Source organism: Hypanus sabinus, chromosome X1, assembly GCF_030144855.1.
Source record: "Hypanus sabinus isolate sHypSab1 chromosome X1, sHypSab1.hap1, whole genome shotgun sequence".
Classification (NCBI taxonomy): Eukaryota; Metazoa; Chordata; class Chondrichthyes; order Myliobatiformes; family Dasyatidae; genus Hypanus; species Hypanus sabinus.
Genome location: NC_082738.1, coordinates 33,913,932 through 33,934,588, shown reverse-complemented (window position 1 = coordinate 33,934,588; position 20,657 = coordinate 33,913,932). Strand labels below are relative to the sequence as shown.

General features: G+C 47.1%; 1 protein-coding gene across 3 annotated transcripts; it reads right to left on the bottom strand.

Annotated features, from left to right (window-relative positions):
• Positions 1–181: 181 nt before the first annotated feature.
• kansl2 (KAT8 regulatory NSL complex subunit 2) lies at positions 182–19,797 on the bottom strand. 3 transcript variants are annotated; one of them, XM_059956296.1, is made up of 10 exons: positions 19,640–19,797; positions 15,362–15,646; positions 14,657–14,835; positions 12,730–12,844; positions 11,824–11,987; positions 6,010–6,164; positions 5,651–5,753; positions 5,193–5,446; positions 947–1,054; positions 182–610 (listed from the first exon to the last, which is right to left on the bottom strand). In XM_059956296.1, exons 2-10 carry the CDS (start codon positions 15,610–15,612, stop codon positions 542–544), a joined length of 1,398 nt encoding a protein of 465 aa, XP_059812279.1. In that variant the 5' UTR covers positions 15,613–15,646; positions 19,640–19,797; the 3' UTR covers positions 182–541. The 3 variants fall into 3 exon arrangements, with proteins under 3 accessions (XP_059812279.1, XP_059812280.1, XP_059812281.1); XM_059956297.1 differs by having other exon boundaries at positions 5,651–5,750; XM_059956298.1 differs by lacking the exon at positions 947–1,054.
• Between the last annotated feature and the right edge of the window lie 860 nt (positions 19,798–20,657).

The window sequence follows — 20,657 nt, the reverse complement described above, 5'->3', positions numbered from 1 at the left end:
TGGGGTCCAGTGAGTACTTCTGAGCCTAGGAGTGTGTGCTGGGACTGCATGGAGCACTTTGTTCTTTCTGGATCCCTTCAATAACCCACTCCTGTGGTTCACTCTACCAACCCAGTCCTGGTGCTTGTTGGGTACGTGAGGTGCTGAGTTCACTCTGGCAAGAATGTGACACAAACAAACATCTATTTGAAAGCCTTTAATGGAACCAGTGATCACACTGCCACCTCTTTGGTCAATGCTTTGCCACATTGCTACAAACATCCCCAATGGTGGGAAGGGAGAGGTATCAGGACAATAGCTGAAGGGTGGCAAATGCACAATGATAAAATGTGGTGGAGGGGGGAGGGGAAAGGTGATAGAAACAGGAGCACTGGGACATGACCTCTTCCACAGTGTGACCCCACACCAGGTGTTAGAAGCATAATACCCTCCCAGCATGTGCCCAGGGAAAGATCCCCACCCTGCAGGTCACCATCCTGTAGAGATACAGGAGGTAGCAGCCTCAAGTTAGTAGCCCCCACCATTGGGTCTTGCTTGCTGTTCAGCTGATATCCCTGGTACCATTGTGGTCTCTGGTGCTGTGGGTCTGAGAGACCGTCTGCAAGGTAGCCTGTGGGGTGAAGAGAGACAGGTGGTGAGAGATGAAGGTACAGGAGGCAAATTGGTCACACATAGGGGAAGTGAAGGGTGGACAGGTGATGGGACAGGAGGCAAGCTTTGGCCACTGCTGAAGCTGGGCACCTACAGGAAGCACACAAGTGACCATTTGGCCCCTCCATGCTGCTACATGGGTCAGGAGGCAGGGGGGCCATTTGGTTCTCATGGGGAGCGACGGCGATGAATAGTAACGTTAAGGTACTCAATGCAGGGTTAAATTCAGTGGCCAGTCTTAGTGGGTCAAAGAGTGCCCCCACCCCCCATGGGGCTAACCCATGTCCACACTGACCTCTGCCAAGTCTGACTCATCTGTTGACTGGGTTCTGGTGCCCTGGGCAGGGTCAAACAGCGGTGAGGGCGGGCACTGTAGACTGTCACCCACCACGTCCAGGCAGTCCTATAGTGGATAGTAACACTGTTAAGAGAGGAAGACTCACCCTAGTCCCACCCCAATACCCCTCCCATAACCTCTTAAGTACCTGACAACCCTCCTGTCTGTGACCCCCTCCAGCCCCTAAACCCCTTATCCATGTAATCCTCTCAACTCAACCTCCCTTTCCTCCTTCAGTTACCCAGGTCCCCAAGCTTTGGACCTACGCCTCCCCATCTCCCTCACTGCACCAAACCTTTGGCTAAGGTCCCTTTGGCTCTGATCTAAGGAGTTTGCAGTGAAAATGTCCACAGCCACTAGGAATGTTGAAGGTGCAGACAGGCAACAGCCCAGTCCACATGACCTTGTGTCTCTCCCTGATGATCTGGCTGGAATTGTAAGTAAACCCAAAGACCCCAGGGAGAGTTCACTGTCGGCTTACTGTTTGAAACCACCGGCTACAACAAACCGGTGGTCTTGATTCAGAGCCTGGTGCTGCTGGGAGTTTGGGATACCAAATCCTTCAACATCAAAGCCCCATTAATGCTCTGTGTCATTGGATGTGCCCTTCACATTCCAACACCTTACAGAAGACCCTCTCTGTGGATTTGAGTGCAAGGCCCCTCATGCGAAGCTCATCCAGAAAATTAAGATGCACGGGAACTGCAGTGAATTGGCCATTTGAATTAAGAACTGGCTTGCCTGTAGAAGGCAGAGAGTAGTGTTGAAGGGACTGGAGGTCTGTGATTAGTGGTGTTCCACAGGGATCTGTACTGAGACCTCTGCTGTTTGTGATGTTCAGTATATAAATAACCTGAATGAAAATATAACTGGATAAGTTAGTTTGCAGATAATATGAAGATGGGTGGTGTTGCGGATAGTGTAGATGACGGACAAAGAATAAAACAGGACATAGATCAGTTGCAGATAGGGTTGGAGAAACGGCAGATGGAGTTTAACCTGGCCAAATGTGAAGTGTTGCACCTTGGTAGGTCAGATGCAAAGAGACAGTACACTGTTAAGGGCAAGATCCTTAACAGTGTTGATGAGCAGAGGGCTCTTGGGGTCCACGTTCACAGCTCCCTCAAAGTGGCTGCACAGGTTGATAGGGTGGAGAAATAGTCATATGCAATGCTTGCCTTTATTTGTTGTAGCAGGGTTCAAAAGTCAGTAAGTTATGTTGCAGCTTTAAAAGCAAATCATCTGGAGTATTGCATACAGTTCGTCTCCCCATTATAGGAGGAATGTCAAGGCTTTGGAAGAGGTTCATCAGGATGCTGCCTGGATTAGAGGGCATTTGCTAATGTGCCAGAGGTTGGACAAATCTGCCTGAGAGGTGGAGGCTGAGGCGAGATCTGATAGAGGCTTAGAAAATTATCAGATGCATAAATAGAGTAAACACACAGTATCTTTTCCCCCAGGGTTGAAATGTCCAATACCAGAGGATATGCACTTAAGGCGAAAGGAGGCAAGTTCAAAGGAGATGTAAGGGTGGCTGTGTGGGGTGGTGTGATAACCCTTTGCAATTACCTGGTTTTCTGCATTAAATACTCATAAAATGCAGTATGATCTCAATCTCAGTCACAATAATAGACAAACACAACCTGCCTAAACTAATAAGACTCAAACAATTGTACTTTTCTTGTCAATACAGAGTACATCATTTAAACAACTATAGTCCAGGTTCAAAAAAGTCTGTGAACCTCTGGAGTAATGCCTTCTACAAAGCTATTTGGAGTCAGGTGCTCCAGTCAATGAGATGAGCTTGGAGGTGTGGGTTGTAGAGGTGCCCTGCCCTAAAAAAAGACACAACGTCAGGTTACTGAATGAGCCTGCTCTTCACAAGAAAGATCTCTTTATGTGCACCGTGCCTCCATCAAAACAAGTTTCAGAGGACCTTAGATGAATTGTAGAGATGCATGAAGCTGGAAAAGGCTACAAAGGCATTTCTAAAGACCAGAGTGTTCATCAGACCACAGTAAGATAAACTGTCTACAAATGGAAGAAACACAGTACTGTTGCTATTCTCCCTAGGAGTGGACATCCTGCAAAGATCACACCAAGAGCACAACGTGCAATGCTGAAGGAGGTGAAAAAGAACTCCAGGGTAACAGCAAAAGACCTGCAGAAATCTCTAGAACTTGCTAAAGTCACTGTTCATGTGCCCACTATAAGAAAAAAAAAACTCAACAGGAATGGTGTTCACGGAAGGACACCACAGTGAAAACTACTGCACTTCAAAAAAAGAAAAAAAATTGCTGCACATCTCAAATTTGCAAAAGATCACCTGGATGTTCCACAATGCTTTTCACAGAAATGCACACTGCTATGTTTAGAGGAAAAAGGGCACTGCACACCATCCCAACCGTGAAGCATTGTTGAAGAAACATCATAGTTTTGGAGCTCCTTTGCTGCTTCAGGGTCTGGACAGCTTGCAATTGTTGAGGGGAACAATGAATTCACAATTGTATCAAGACATTTTACAGGGGAATGCCACCTGAACCTTAATAGAAGTTGGATGACGCAACAAGACAATGGTCTGAAAAACAAGAGTAAATCAACAGCAGAACGGTTTAAAAAGAACAACATTTGTGTTTTGTAATGGCCAAGTCAGAGTCCAGACCTTAACCCAATTGAGATGTTGTGGCATGTGTTGTGGCTGCTCATGCAAGGTATCCCAGGAATATTGATGAACTGAAACTTGATCACAATGACTTCCTTGTTGTTGTGATCAAGTCTGATCACCAGCCTCAGGAAATGTCCAGTGGAGGTTATTGATGTGTAAGGAGGTTATTAAATACAAGGGTTCACATACCTTTTTCCAGCCTGGATTGTGAATGATTAACCCCCAATGTGTTCAAAAAGACATGAAAAGTTTGTGTCATTAGTTTAGGCAGATTATGTTTGTCCATTATTGTGACTCAATGAAGATCAGAATTTGAATAATTAATGCAGAAAACCAGGTAGTTGCAAAGGGTTCACAAACTTTCTTGCAACTGTAGACTTCTAAGAGATGTTTCATGGTACATGAATGTGAGGGAAATGAAAGGATATGGACATTGTGTAAGCAGAAGGGATTTATTTAGTTAGCCATCTGATTCTTAATTTAAATGGTTAGGCACATTGTGTGTTCTACTGTTCTATGTTAATCTCCCCATAAATCCAGTCGCCTCCTGCACTCCTTTCACACACCAAGTAATGTGAGATCACACCCCTCACACACTCACCTATACATGATTAACGTGCTGTATATCCAGTCATCCCCTCCCCTCCCACCTACCAGTTACTGTGGGATCACACCCCTCACACTCACCTACTCATCCCTTCCCCTCCAACACACCCTGGACTGTGTTACGACAGTATTACACAAGACATACATTGGAGTCTACCCGTTCCTGTACATTCAGGCACCTCTTCCCCTTCAACACATCACATACTGACATACACACCATGCTCTCCCCACCACTCACTGTACATCCAGCCAGTCCCCTTTCCCATCTCTACGCGAGACCAAGATGCCCAGTAAAGGCTCCTACAAAATTCTGAACATGAGATTCTGCAGTTGCTGGAAATTGAGAGCAACACACACAAAATGCTGCAGGAGCTCAGAGGTTTAGGCAGTATCTATGGAAATTAATAAACAGTTGAGGTTTCAGTCCGAGACCATGCTCTGATGAAGGGCTTTGGCCCAAAATGTCAACCATTTATTCCTCTCCATAGATGCTGCCTAACCTGCTGAGTTCCTCCAGTGTTTTGTGTGTTACAATATTCTCGGTTAACATAGTTCAGGTCAGGTTTCCTGTGGTGAGCGACTCTCCCTGTCTGACCCCTGGACAGACTAGCTTCATCAGTCAGCCTCTCCTTCCATCACTGATACACAATGGGCCCAGAAGGGCAAGGGCAGGGGATGCTGAGAAATATATTGACTGTTCTTTCCCCATTTACATCCTGGGAACTCCTTCTCTGACAGCATTGCAGAAACACCTTCACATGAGTGGTCTGAGGAGGGAAATAACTCCTATGTTGCCCGAGGGATGAAGGAGACAAATGTTGAATTCTCTCACCTTGGAGGGAGGACCCAAATTGCACCCAGGCAGCATTTCAGAAAGTGGACATTCGTGCCCAGAATTCCCAGGCACCCCACCCCCCACCATCCTGGGCTCACCTCGCTGAACTCCAGTGGCAGCACCTCGGATGGCTGGAGCTCGGCTGCACTCAGGTACAGGTCGGCTGGCCCGCTCTGCAGCTGCTGGGAGGCACAGAGGGCAGGTTCAGGCTGGTACATTTGCGGGGGCACCTGCAGATGTAGGGGGCAGCAGGGCTGCTCTGCCTGGCTCAGGGGCACAGGCTTTGTGCAGGGCACCTCCTTCACCCCCGCGCATGGCTGGAACAGCACCTGGCTGGGGTCTTGACAGATATCTGACAGCAGGTTAAGGCGAATAGCATTCTGGGGGGTTTCTTCTGTGCCACCTTCCCCATCCCACCACAGGGTTGACAGAGAAGAGCATCTAGTTTCCCCAATGTGACCTGGAGACCAAACCAGAGACCCCAAACACAGGACCCATCCCTAAACAGAGGGATCACATAGCCACACCTCCAGTGAGGGTTTGTGAGGAAGGATACGGTTAAGGCAGTGCCTACTGAGTGGAAGAGAGGGAGCAGGACACCGGAGCCCATCTGTTACCACCACACAGCGCAGGGTCTGGCGGGCGCTGGGCTGTGCCTGCTGGGGAAGAGAGAAAACACTGGTCAGTGGGACAAAGTCCACCGCATCTGCCCGCTCACCCTAAAGCCCTCCCAGCAATTGATGCACCCAAAACTGAACCACCACACCCAATACCCACCCTGATCCCTCACCCTCAACTTCTCATGTCCTGTCCCTCATCCACCCAATCACCCTAACCTCACTCCCAATCCCCCGCCCTGACCCCTCACCCCCGGCACACCCAATCCCCAACCAAACCCCTCATCCGCCCTCAGACCTGGTGTGGGCCCCCCTCACTGGCCATCACCCGCCTCTCCTTCAGTTGCCGGTGCAGCAGTGCCTCCAGCCCATATCGCCGGCGATACCGTCGCAAGGCCCTCAGCTTACGCAGGTCCACCCGCTCTTTCGTCAGCATGGCCTCCGGACTACCACCTACCTCCAGCAATGGGGGGAGAGAGGGGGAGAGGGGGAGAGAGATAGACAGACACTGGGTTACACCATCAGTCCCATTCCACCCCCCCAACCTCCTCAACCACACACCAAGTCACCTATTCCTCAGCACTGGTCACTGAGGGGGTAATAGTCATAGAAAAGCACAACACAGAAACAGGCCCTTGGCCTCACCTAGTCCATGCCGAACCATTTAAGCCACCCAACCCCATTGACCTGTACCTGAACCGTAGCCCTCCATGTACCTATGCAAACGTTGAAATTGAGCTCACATGCACCACTTGTTTTGTCAACTCGTTCCACATTCTCACCACCCTCTTAATTGAGAAGTTCCCCCTCGTGTTCCCCTTAAACTTCTCACCTTTCATCCTTAACCTATGACCTCTAATTGTAGTTTAACCCACCCTTGTGGAATACCCTGTTTGCATTTACTCTATCTACACCCCTCATAATTTTGTATACTGCTATTAAATCTCCCCTCATTCTCTCACAATCCAAGGAATAAAGTCCTAGTATAAAAAGCAAAATAATTAATTGTACAAGTATTCACCCCCCTCCTTTAAAATGACACCAAATCATCACTGGTGCAGCCAATTGGTTTTAGAAGTCACATAATTAGTTAAATGGAGATCACTTGTGTGCAATTGATTGCAGTAAAAATACACCTGTATCTGGAAGGTCCAATTGTTGGTGAGTTCGTATTCCGGCAAAAACTACACCATGAAGACAAAAAAACACACCAAGTAACCCCGCAAAAACGTTATTGAAAAGCACAAGTCAGGAGATGAATACAAGAAAATTTCCAAGTCACTGAATATCCCTTAGAATAAAATTAAGTCAATCAAGAAATGGAAAGAATATGGCACAGCTGTAAATCTGCAGGGAGCAGGCTGTCCTCAAAAACTGAATGACTGTGCAAGAAGGGGACTAGTGAGGGAGGCCACCAAAAGATCTGTGACAGCTCTGGAGGAGTTACAAGCTTCAGTGGCTGAGATTGGAGAGTGGCAAAGAGACAGCCACTGTTGAAAAAACTCACATGAAATCTCAGCTAGAGTTTGCCAGAAGGCATGTGGAAAACTCTGAAGTCAGCTGGAAGAAAGTTCTATGGTCTGATGAGAGCAAAATTAAGGCCCACACACAAAATGCTGGAGGAATTAAGCTTTCTGGCCATCAGACTAAACGCTATGCTTGCCGTTAGCCAAACACCACACATCAAAGACACACCATCCCTACCGTGAAGCACGGTGGTGGCTGCATCGTGCTGTGGGGATGCTTCACTGCAGCAGACTCTGGAAGGCTTGTGAAGGTAGAGGGTAAAATGAATGCAGCAAAATACAGGGAAATCCTGGAGGAAAACTGACGCAGTCTGCAAGAGAACTCCAACTTGGGAGAAGATTTGTTTTCCAGCAAGACAATGACCCCAAGCATAAAGCCAAAACTACACAGGAATGGCTTAAAAATGACAAAGCAACACCTTGCACTTTTCTGTATTGAATTCCATCTGCCATTTTTCCAACTGGTCCAGATCCCGCCGATCTTAGTGCCATCCACAAATTTGCTGATCCAGTTACTCACATCATCATCAGATCGTTGATATAGACCCAGCACTAATCCCTGCGGCACATCACTATTCACAAGCCTCCAGTAAGAGGGAAAACCATCTACTACCACTCTGGCTTCTCCCACAAAGCCAAAGTCTAATCCAATTTATTACCTCATCTTGAATGCCAAGCGACTGAACCTTCCTGACCAATCTCCAAGGTGGAAACTTGTCAGATATGACTATAATGACACACCAATTTCTTTACTCAGAGAGTGGTAGCTGTGTGGAACGAACTTCCAGTAGAAGTGGTAGAGGCAGGTTCGGTATTGTCATTTAAAGTAAAATTGGATAGGTATGTGGACAGGAAAGGAATGGAGAGTTATGGGCTGAGTGTGGGTCAGTGGGACTAGGTGAGAGTAAGCATTCGGCACAGACTAGAAGGGCCGAGATGGCCTGTTTCCGTGCTGTAATTGTTATATAATCTATAGGAGCAGAATTAAACCATTTGCCCCATCGAGTCTGCTCCGCCATTTCATCATGGCTAATCCATTTTCCCTTCATGCCCTGACCAATCAAGAATCTATCAACCTCTGCCTTAAATATACCCAATGACTTGGCCTCCAAAGCCACCTGTGGCAACAAATTCTACAGATTCATCACTCTCTGGCTAAAGAAATTATGTCTCATTGAGAAATGAAATGCAGAATTAAAAGGGCTAGAACCTAACTGACTTATTGGCAGCTTGACAAGTCGTTCTGTGAAAATAACATGTGAACAAAGAAGTGTTTGTTCCATGAGAAGCTTCTCAGTCTACCCTTATCTGTATGTGTTGACAATGTATAACAGCGGCTCCACGCAGTATTCTGGGCTTACTCGGCTGCAGATTTTCTCAAGCTCAGTGAGCAGAGACTCTGTGTTTGACAGTTATTCCCTGAGTTGAACCTAAAGGCCTCACCCACTTCTGCCCCAACACCTGGAACTTCCAGCATGCCTTGCTAAGGTCCACACAGGCAACATCCACTGCCTTGCCTTAAATCAACTTTCCTGGTAACTTCCTTGAAAAACCCTTGTGATAAAGCAATGCTGACTATCCCTAATCAATTCCTGTCTGTCCAAATACTCATATGCAGTCCCATAGAAACCTTCCAATAACTTTCCCACCACTGATGTCAGGCCCACTGGCCTATAATTCTGTGTTGTATTTTTAGTCTTTCTTAAACAGCGGAACAACATTAGCCCTCTAGTACCTCACCTGTTACTGAGGATGATTTAACTATCTCTGCTAGGGCTCCTGCAATTTCTGCACTTGCCTCCCCTGGGATCCATGGGGACACCTTGTCAGGCCCTGGGGATTTATCCACTGTGGCGACCTATTTCCTAGCGTATCCGAACCGACTCACAATTAGATAGCCTACGGGGGTTTGCGAGCACAGAGCTTTGGAGCCTCTGCGCCATGGGGGGCCGGTTGACAGAGGCTTAAAAGTGAGGCTGAAGTTTTCGAATAAAGTTTTTTCCTTCGACTGCAGTTACCGACTCCGTGTCGTAATTTTAGCGCTGCGTGTAGCACACCGCTACACCACCCTAATTTGCCTCAAGGACAACAAACACCTCTTTCCTAATCTGTATTGGATCCATTACCTCCCTGCTGCTTTGCCTCACTTTTATAGACTCTGTCTATCTTCCAAGTAAATACAGATCAAAAAATCCTTTTAACATCTCTCCAACCTCTTTTGGCTCCACAAATAGATTTCCATTCTGATCTTCCAGAGGACAAATTTTGCCCCTTGCAATCTTTTTGCTCTTTACGGATCTGTAGAATTCCTCAGGACTCTCTTTAACCTTGTCTGTTAGGGCAACCTCATGCCTTCTTTCAGCCCCCTGATTTCTTTAAGTATTCTCTTACATTTCATGTAAGACCTCATTTAGTCCTACCTGCCTATACCTGCTACGCACCTCTTGATTTCTTAATGAGGGCCTCAATATATCTCGAAAATCAATGTTCCCTGAACGTATTATCTTTACCTTTCATTCGGATGGGAACATACAAGCTTTGTACTTACAAAATTTCAACCTTAAGGCTTTCCACTTAGCAAGTACACCTTTGCCAGAAAACCACACTCGCCAGTTCCTTTCTGATATCATGAAGATTGGCCTTTCTTCAATTTAGAATCTCAACCCACACACCAGACTTATCTTTTTCTATATTTGCTTTGAAGCTAATGGCATTATGATCACTAGAAACAAAGTGTTCCCCTACACAAACATCTGTCACCTGTCCTGTCTCATTCCCTAATAGATCAAATATCACACACTCTCTCATTGGGACTTCTAGGTGCTGACTAAAAGAAGCTTTCCTGAACACATCTGACAAACTCTATCCCATCTAGTCTTCTTACAATACGGGAGTCCCAGTCAATATATGGAAAGTTAAAATCACCTACTATAACAATTGCAACAGTCTGCAATCTCTCTACAAATATGTTCCTCTAAAATTCTTCAGACTGTCAGGTGGTCTATAATATAGCCCTATTAACGCAATCATACCTTTCTTATTCCTCAGTTCCACCCATAAAGCCTCATTACACAAGTTCTCCAGTGTGTCCTGACTGAAGACAACTGTGACATTTTCCTTAACAAGTAATGCCACCCCTTCCCCTTTAATCCTTTCTGCTTAGTCACGCCTAAAACAATGGAACTCTGGAATACTGAGCAGCCAGTCCTGCCCCTCCTGTAACCAAGTCTGACTAATGGCTACATTACCATGATTCCTTATGTTGATCCACGGCCTGAGCGCATCTGTCTTTCCTATGATACTTCTTGCATTGAAATATACACCGCTGAAAACATTAGTTGCACCATGCTCAACCTTTTGATTCCTGATTTTGTCTGAAGTTTTAGCAACGTGTCTCCACAACCTCTCTCCTATCTGTTCTTGCACTCTGGTTCCCACCCCCTTGCAACTCTAGTTTAAATCCCACTATGCAGCACTAGCAAACCTTCCTGCTAGGGTATCAGCCCCACCTCCGGTTCAGGTGCAAACTGCCTCTTCTGTGTAAGTCCTACCTTTCCTGGAAGAGAGCCGAACGACCCAAAAATCTGATGCTCTCCCACCTACACCAACTCCTTAGCCACATGTTACATTTCATGATCTTCCTATTTCTGGCATTACTATTTTGTGGCACAGTTTGCAAACTGAAAATTACAACCCTGGAGGTCTGTCCTTTAGTTAGCACCTAACTCCCTGAACTCACTTTGCAGAACCTTGGCACTCTTCCTACCCATGTCATTGAGTGATACTTGTATAGACCATGACTTCTGGCTGGTTAGCCTTCCACTGAAGAATGCTGAGGACTTGATCCAAGATGTCCTGAACTCTGGCAACAAACCATCCCGGAATCTTGTTCTTGTCCATGGAACCTCCTTTCTGATCCCCTCATGAACCCCCTTTCACCACAGTTTGCTTCTTCTTCCCCTACTTCTGAGTCACAGAGCCATACTCAGTCCAGAGACCTGACCACTGTGACTTTCCCCTGTTATGTTACCCACTCCCCTCTCCCAACAGTGTATTTATTGTTGAGGGCGGTGGCCACAGCGGTACTGTCCTCTTCCGGACTGTCATCCAATTTCTTGTGTCCTGCACCTAGGGTGTAATTACCTCTCTATATGGCCTGCTCTTCACCCCCTCACCCTCCCAAATCACCTTCTAACACAGTGTTATAAGCTACAGCTGGCTGGACTTCTTGCAAGTGTAGTAGCCAGGGACAGCATTGAACTAATTCTGCCTGGCATCCCTACTGTCTAACTTTGTAATAAAGGGAAAATAACAAAGGGAAAACCCTACCTACAGCTTTTTCACCTTCTCTCAGAAAAGCCTCTCCTTGCTGAAGCCTCAAAGAACCACTCTAACAATGGTGCCCCAACAATGGTCCAAAACCTCAAATGATGTCCAGCACCCCTCTCTGTACACATTCACCAGTCACTGAGAAGGTACCACAGTGTAGCCTGTCCCAGACATCACCCAGCTGTACACATCCAAAACTGCCTCCACCTTCATGAGCTCTATGCTTCCTCCACAGCCCATGCTCTGCTCTGACTCACCGGCAGCCTCAAGATCAGGCTTGCAGGAGTGCAGGTAACGTCGCCTCTTCTCCTTCAGCAGGTGTTGGAGTCGTTTGAACTGGTCAATGTAGAGAGACTGCAGGCGGATCAGCTTCTCCCGCATCACCAGTGCCACCTCCTCCGCTGTGTACACTCCTGCATGCCTAGGTGAATTGTAACAGGTTAATCTTTGTGCTAGTGGAATGTCTCATCACCACCGTGTCCTTAAATGTAACAGAAATGTCTACTGGGTCTCTAATCACTATTATGGGAATATACCATGAGAATGTAATACTGTAGGGACAGCCATTGAACATGGTGAACATAGGGCTGGGACTCATTAAAAGTGGTGACAAGTGATGACTGATTCTAACTGGGTGGTTTAAGATGGGGTTCACTTCACTTACTGCAGCATCTTGTATCAGTGGAAAGGCTATAGAGTGATCTGGGGGGAGGGTAGTTTTCATGGGGTTTTACTAAGAAAAGGGGTGCTGTGGATCAGCAGAACAGGAGGTGTGCTGCAGTGAGAAGGGCCTGTGCACGCCTAGATAAGTATCTTAATGCTAGCTCTGTTCTGTCTTAATAAACGTAGTATTGTAGTTCTAAGTACTGGTGATATTGGTGTTGATGTCTTTCTGTCTCATAGTCAGATGGAGAACCTGCAGTTTTAACAAAATGCTGGGTGCAAGGCAGTAATGTCAAAGAGGATGTGAGTGGGTGCAGTGAACTAGGACATGGTGGGTAGAATAAGAAGCAGCTTGGCCCAGAGAAGGTGAGAGAATGTGAAGAGCCTCTCTTCCTTCATATTGGGCCTGTACTAGGTCGACTCACTCTGAGGACAAGTTGGATCTCGATTGATGGCAGCCTCAGGGTCAGCGCATGGTTGGCTCTCACTCATTCACTCACTTTAGAGGGTCCTCCTGGTCACTGTCGATGCTGTCGGCCTCACTGTCCGGGTCGCCCCTCCATGTCTGGTCCAGAAGCACTGTCTCGGGCTCCCCCTCACTCCAACTGTCCTCATCTGTAGGTGGATGGACAGGAGGGCATCAGAAGCAGGGTGAATGCTGGTTGGGCTCCCCACTACCCTGTCTTGCCTTTATCTCATCCATCCTCATCTCTCACTCCCTCAAGTGAGACCTGTCTGCCTCTGCCCCAACACATCCCACCCTTCACTGTGAGCCCACATCTTGGATCTAGACTCTCAGTCCCAACTTGAAAAATACTGGTTTTAAACATCTCTCATTCCTGAAGCTCAAGGAATAACCTCCCATTTTGCTGCTACAGTGGTAGCTTTTGGATCCCCATCCCTGAAAAAGTCTTGTGGTTTTATACAACTGTAAGGTAACACTTCAGTCTCCTACACTCCAAAACTCAAGTCACAGGCCTGCCTAGCCCTCACACTGTGCTGTGCTATATCCCACCCAAACTCTTTCTACAACACAGTTCTGGGTGCAGCCTCATCAGTGCCTGAAACATAATAGATTCTGCAGATGCTGGAAACACACACAAAATGCTGGAGGAACTCAGTAGATCAGGAGGCATCTATGAAAGTGAATAAACAGTCGATGTTTCAGGATGAGACCCTTCTTCAGGACTGGAAAGGAAGGGGAAAGAGGCCAGAATAAAAGGTTGGGGGGGGGGGGGGAGGGAAGGAGAACGAGCTAGAAGGTAATAGGTGAAGCCAGGTGGGTGGGAAAGGTAAACGTCTGGAGAAGAAGGAATCTGAGAGGAGAGTGGACCATGGAAGGAAGAGGCACTAGGGGGATGTGATAAGCAGGTGAAGAGAAGTAGCAAGAGGCCGTGAGAAATGAGAGAGGGAAGGGAGAGGAAAAAAATATTCTGACATCTTCCCCCCTTCCTTTCCAGTCCTGATGAAGTGTCTTGGGGGCAGAGGGCATGGGGTAGAGATTGCACCAGATCCATCCCTGGGACCGAGAGTCTGTTCTGTGAGGAGACTAGGTCCTGTATTCTCTGGGGTTTCAAAGGAGGAGATAATACTATGGGGTTTAACAAGGCAGGCATGGAGTTGATGTTCCCTCTCGTAGGAGGTACAGGAGTCCCAGTCCCAGACTAAATGGTCAGTTGTTCAGTACAGAGAAGAAGAGAAATGAAGCTACAGAACTCAGAGACCACAGCAGGGTTGTACTCACTGCTAACAAGTCACTATATTGGGGAAATAAGCAGGGAAGGAGGGAGAGGGTTGTTCTTGCAAAGCTACTGTTTCAGGGCCCATAAAACATAAGACCAGAATTAGGCGACTCAACACATCAAGCCCCATCCGCCATTCCATCATGCCTAGGCCTTTCAATATTCAGTAGGTTTCAATGAGAAGTCCCCACTCAGTTCCTCTAAGCTCCAGCTCGTATGAGACCAAAACCATCAAACAGCTTTCATACGTTAACCCTTTCATTCCTGGGATAACTTGTAAATCTCCTTTGGATCCTCTCCAATGCCCACACATCCTTTCTTAGTTAAGGGGCCCAAAACTGCTCACAATAGTCCATGTGCAGTCTGACCGATACCTTTAGAAAGACTCAACATTACATCCTTGCTTTCATATTCCAGTCCATAAGACCGTAAGATATAGCAGAAGTAGGCCATTCAGCCCATTGAGTCTGCTCCATTCAATCATGGGCTGATCCAATTCTTCCAGTCATCCCCACTCCCCTGGCTAATCAAGAACCCATCTATCTCTGCCTCCACAGCCACCTGTGGCAACAAATTCCACAGATTTACCATCCTCTGACTAAAGTAATTTCTCTGCAATTCTGTCCTCTTGTAATGAATGCTCTGTCCGCGCCCTTCCCTCTCCCACGGCCACTGGAACCTGTACCAAGTATCTTGCTGGCCTCGCTCTGGCTGCTGTCTGGTCCCTGGGAGCCCAGATCACTCTTCAGGTAGCTGCTGAGCTGGGCAAGCAGCACCTCAGGTGAGGGGCTGGAGCTGGGCTTCTTCGATGGGACCCTCATGGCCAATGCATTCCTTCGGGCATGCTCTGTACAGAAAACGACCCTGCAAAGGGAGAGTGGAGCAGAAGAGGACAGATGGTTAGCGGGCAATGCGCAAGCCCAAAGCTCCTGACCTAGCCCAAGCCCTAGTAAGTGGCTAGGAAAGAGGGACCACCAGGAAACATTTCCTTGCTCCTCATCAACACCATGGCTACAAAGAGCAGGCGAGGAATCCTGTATAACTGGCACCCAAGACCCCCCGACACCTCAAGGCCTTTCTGCTGTCTACATGTCAGGAGTGTGATGGAACTCTCTACATATCACTGGGGTGAGAAACTCGACCTCACCCGGGACAAAGCAGCACGCCATCCCACTTACCTCCCAGCCCCCTTAACCACTGGCAGTCAATAGCTGCAGCGTGCAGACATTCGTCTGGGCTGCTCCAATAACCCCTCCCAAACTCATCACCTCTTGCCCAAGAGGGCAGCAGCATATGCAAGGGATCATCACCAACACCACCCAACCCCTCTGGGAAATAATCATAGTGCTTTTCCCAGCACGAGGTCCCAGAAGCCAAGGCTACCACCTACCCATCTTTCTTCTCTGGTTTGGGTGCTGCATTTGGGCACCTCCTGCTATTTTTGGATGAGACGTAACTGCACTGCTTGAAGGGAGCGTTCTTGTCCTCAAGGATGTGCTTGAGACAGAACTCCTGGCCCTCCAATCGGGGCTGTGAGCATGGGCGGTGAGAGAAGGAGCAGGCCAGGGTCTCTTGCACCCTGGGGATAGGGGTGAGACGCCCCCGCGTGGAAGGCAGCACATGGATCCGGATTCTGTTCATGGCCACGGAACCTCCCTTAGGCCCACGTTGACACCTGTAAAACACAACAGTAGTTGGTTCATGCTCCTTTTTCCAGACAGGGCTCAACTCCCTCAATGACAGAGGTCCTCGGAAGGACAGTTCGGTCCTGCATAAATGCTGATGGTGGGGGTGTGTTAGGAAACAGAAAGAGATTATCAAACAAGACACCTTTGTTCACTCAAGAGGTTTACAAGAACCCCAAAAGCAGCCTGGTTCATCACTTGTCAATGTTGTAGGTGGCCACACATTGACCTCAGCTTTGTTCCTTCCCATCAGTCCCCACAGCTTCTCTGCAGAGTAAAGATCCATCTGTCTTGGGACCTTGAACATCTTCAGTGATTCTGCTTACCCAAATAATAAGAGATAATATAAGAAATTCCTCCCAACCTGTCTAAAATGGACCATTAATTACCCTGTTACTGCGTACCTGCACCCCCACCCCACCATTCTAAATACTCCCCCACCTTGATTAACATTCTCTGAGTATCCATCCTGTCAAGGCCCTTCAGTATCCAGAATCAGGTTTAATATCACTGGCATACAAGCTCATAAGATGCAGGAATAGAATAAGACCTTATTCTTCTGAATTCCAGTGACTACAGGTCCAGAGCCATCAAATGCTACTCATATGTTAAGCCTTTCAATCCTGGAATCATTTACATGAACCTCCTTTGAACCTTCTCCAATGCCAGCACATCCTTTCTTAGATAAGGGGCCCAAAACTACTCATGATACTCCAAGTGAGGCCTCACCAATGTTTTTTAAATGCTCAACATTACATTTTCCTCCCTCACCATTGACTCAACCTGCAAATTAGCCTTTAAGGAATATACAGTCGGCCCTTCTTATCCGCGGATTCCGCATCCACAAATTCAACCAAACACGAATCGAGAAAACCTGGAAGTGCTCTTCCAGCACTTGTTGTTCGAGCATGTAGACATTTTTTCTTGTCATTATTCCATAAACAATGCAGTATAACCAGCATTTTATATAGCATTTTCATTGTATTAGGTATTATAAGTAATCTCAAGACGATTTAAAGTATATGGGAGGATGTGCGTGGGTTATCGTGCATCAGGGTCGAAAAAAATCGGAAGTTCTCTTACTAAGTAAGTTGGAACAGGTACATCTGGTGTTATTTAGCGTCAGTTAGTCAAACGTTTGTCTTAGTATATAGTATATACTTTACCTTTCTATGCATATGAAACACTTAAGAACATATGTTTCAGCACTGGGCTCCGGAAGTTTCCAAGCTCGATCTAGTGACAGATCACTATGGAGTGCACTCTCCACCGTGCCGGGTTGACATGGAGGATCAAAAACCCAAAAATTAAACCACTGCATTGCTTAGTAATAATTATAGCTCTCATCGGGGCAGAGCCTTTCTTACTTTATCCTTTAAAATTGTTCTGATCGTTGACCGACGTAGCCTAACACTTTTACAATGACCGATGGCGTTTCACCTCTTTCCGATCGCTTTATTATTTCCACTTTATTTTCAATCGTGACCGTGATTATTTTTGTAAACAGAAACACTGCGGATTCAGAGCTCTGGCGCCGGGTCCTAATGTCCACCGCACTGAGACAGGTTGAATAAGGGACTTCAGCATCCACAAATTTTGGTATCTGCAAAGGGTCCTGGAACCAATCCCCCGCGGATAAGGAGGGCCGACTGTATATATAAAAGTAAATGAGCAGTGCAAAACAAGAGCAAAAATGATAAAAAATTCTGAGGCAGGTATGTCATCTGGATCAGATAGACTACACTCCAGGGTTCTGAAAGAGGTAGCTGAAGAGATTATGGAGGCATTAGTAATGATCTTTCAATAATCAATAAATTCTGACATGGTTCCGAAGGGCTGGAAAATTGCAAATGTCACTCCACTCATTCAGAACTGAGAGAAGAAGAAGAAAGGAGATTACAGGCCTGTTAACCTGACCTCAGTGGTCAGAAAGATATTGGAGTCTATTATTAAGGATGAGGTTTCAGGGTACTTGGAGGTACATGATAAAATAGGCTGAAGTCAGCCCCTAATCTATGCCCTCTACTTTTGGTTCCCCCTACCAGTGGGGGGGGGGGACGGGGGGACTGTACCATTCACCTGCTATCCAAGACTGATGATTTACCTCAGCATTGGCATCTGCCCACATAATACCAGAACCCTTAGCATCTAATATCTCAACCCTGATGAGTCTTTGATAACTCTCTGCACCCTCCCCTATCTCTGAGCACAGGCAAATACAGCCAAACAATGCAATCTAAAATTTTGCCAATACCACGGCTGGAGGTAAAATCTCAGGTGGCATAAAATAGTGAATTGGATCAGCTGGTTGAGGGTTGTCTCAACAACAACCTTACACTGAACATCAAGACCAAGAAACTGATTGTGGACTTCAGGAAGGGGAAGTTGGAGAACACACACCAGACCTCATTGAGGGGTTTGAAGTGGAAAGCATGAGCAGTTGCAAGATCCTGAGTTGGCACCTTACAGGAGCTATCCTGTGCCCCCACCCCACCCTTCATTAGGACTGGAAAGGAAAGGGGAAGATGCCAGAATAAGAAGGTGGTGGGAGGGGGAGAAGAACAAGCTGGAAGGTGATAGGTGAAGCTGAGTGGGTGAGGGATGAAGTGAGAAGCTGGGCAGTGACAAGTGCAAAAGGCAAAGGACTGGAGAGGAGGGGAGAGTGGACCATTGGGTCTCACCAATGCACAAGTGGCTACATCAGGAGCATGGGATACAGTAGACGATCCCAACAGATAAACAGGTGAAGTGCTGCCTCACCTGGCAGCACTGTTGGGGACCCTGAATGGAGGTGAATGGGCAGGTGTAGCATTTCTCTCACTTGCAGGGACATGTCCCAGGAGGAAGATACTGGTAATTTTGTTCTTTCTTATCCCCTCCCCTTCTGTCAGAATGGATAAGGGAATCACAGGATCCTTCAGAAAGTTGAGAGTGGGTGGGTGGGTGGGTGTAAAGACACGTTTGTTAGCATAGCAGAGTCAAACCGAAGATGGCAGAATTGGCAGAGAATGATTTGTTGGATGTGGATGTTCGTGGGGTGATAGGTGAGGACAAGAGGAACTCTATCCCTGTTAAGGTGGTGGGAAGGGGTGAGTACTGCTGTCCAGGAAATGGAGGAAATGCAGGTGAGAGCAGCATCAATGGTGGAGAAAAGGAAACACTCTTCTGGGAACATATGTTGCAGAGATGAATGAACTGATAAAAGGGAATTGCATAGGAATTGCATGGGAAGAGGAACAGTCAAAATCGGCATGGTAATCGGCTATGTATTACGCTGGGTATCTTCAGCAACACAGACAAATGCTGGAGGAACTCAGCTGGTCAGGCAGCATCTATGTAAAGGAATAAACAGTTGATGTTTCAGGGCAAGACACTTGATCAGGACACGTTAGTGATGAAAAAACATGATTCAAATTCACTCCTCCTTTAAGGCAGTTTGTGAGAAGCTGCAGGCCCGTCTCTGCTGTTATATTTTAGGCTGATTAATAAAGGCAAGTATTCTATACGCTTTCCTAACAATCCAATGTCTCTCTGTTGGCCAAATCTCCTAGAGACTGCCTTTAAACCCTTAACACCAGAACTGATCTAGAGCAGTTTTAGTGTTGGGACTTCCATGGGACGATGGCTATTGAATTTCTGCTAATCCCATGGAAGATGTGTTTTGAGATCGGCATACCCAGCCGTGAAATAACTTCAGCTTCAACATGGTTAGTCGTCTGTAAGCTATTACTGTGAATGGAGTTTGGCCAAGGAGGCAGTTCGTAACCACACGGGAGGCAGACATGTTTTGGGGCGAATATTCGATCTAGGAGGTGGAATGATAGAGACTTTTGTTGGCCTTGATTCCATTGACCTCTGAACCTCGAAGCCACACCGCCATCTTGTCTCCATCAAGGGGACTATCCCGCCAACCGATTCCTCCCAAAAATCAACCCCTCCCTCTCTAGACTTTCCAGCAGGCTTCTCCCCATCCTCCACCGTACCTTCCCTCCAGAACCCAGAGGCATATTTCCACAGAAGCACGACATCGCCCTCACTCCGTCAACGTTCGCCAATCTCAACTCAGCCACCTCCAGTCTGGCAATGGACGACCGAACAAGGACTCGATCACACCCCTTCCTCTTCCTATTGGTCGGACTCCAAATGTTCCTCGTAGCTACTGGATGTTACATCCGTCAATCAACGCCGGACGTTGATACGAAGGCGCCTCGCGCTTGATCACGTCCATCTAACGAGCAGCCCTCGCGGCTATTGGATGCTCAGGTCAATCAACACTGGCGGTGCTCTCAATCATTACTCCATGCACTGGCACCTCCCTGATAAATGGATTAAGAACAGCCGCCCAGCGCCGCTTGTTCTTATTGGCTATCATCTACGTCAATCAGTAAAATCTGGAGCGGTTCAAAAATAATACCCAAAAACCTGAGATCAAAATAGAATATGATTAATATACTAAAAGCTGCGTAGGCAGCGCCACTGAAAAGTTAACCTTTTCAGGTCGATAAGGTTTCCTCAGGAATTAATTTTGGAATAAATACTATCCGCCCGTAACAGCGACCTTCCACGCTCCGCACTACCCATTGGTTGTTTGTCATGTCTATCGAGCAGCTAGGCACCAGTCCCGCTCCCTCAAATACTAAAGAGCTTTCAGACTATATCCCACCTACTCCCGTTGTGGATTGGCTATCATATCGATTTGGTCAGGCGGGATTGGATGACCTTTCCGTCTTTTAAGGCGGTGTTTGCATAATCCTTTGGTTTAATCACGAAGAAATTGCGTTCAGTTTTTACAGAAGGTGTGGCTTCAAGTAATAAAGAATACTGAAGAAAGAAACCATTGACGCATTGCGGCCGACTAGGGAGCAGATATCACAATGGCCTCCCCCCACCCTGTCACGAGTGTCTCTGTCGTCACTGCGCAGGAGCAGAGGTGGAACTCAATGTCTATATATAGGGGTGCTTCGGCGTTCTTTCCCCCATTCCCCGCAGAGGCTGCAGCCA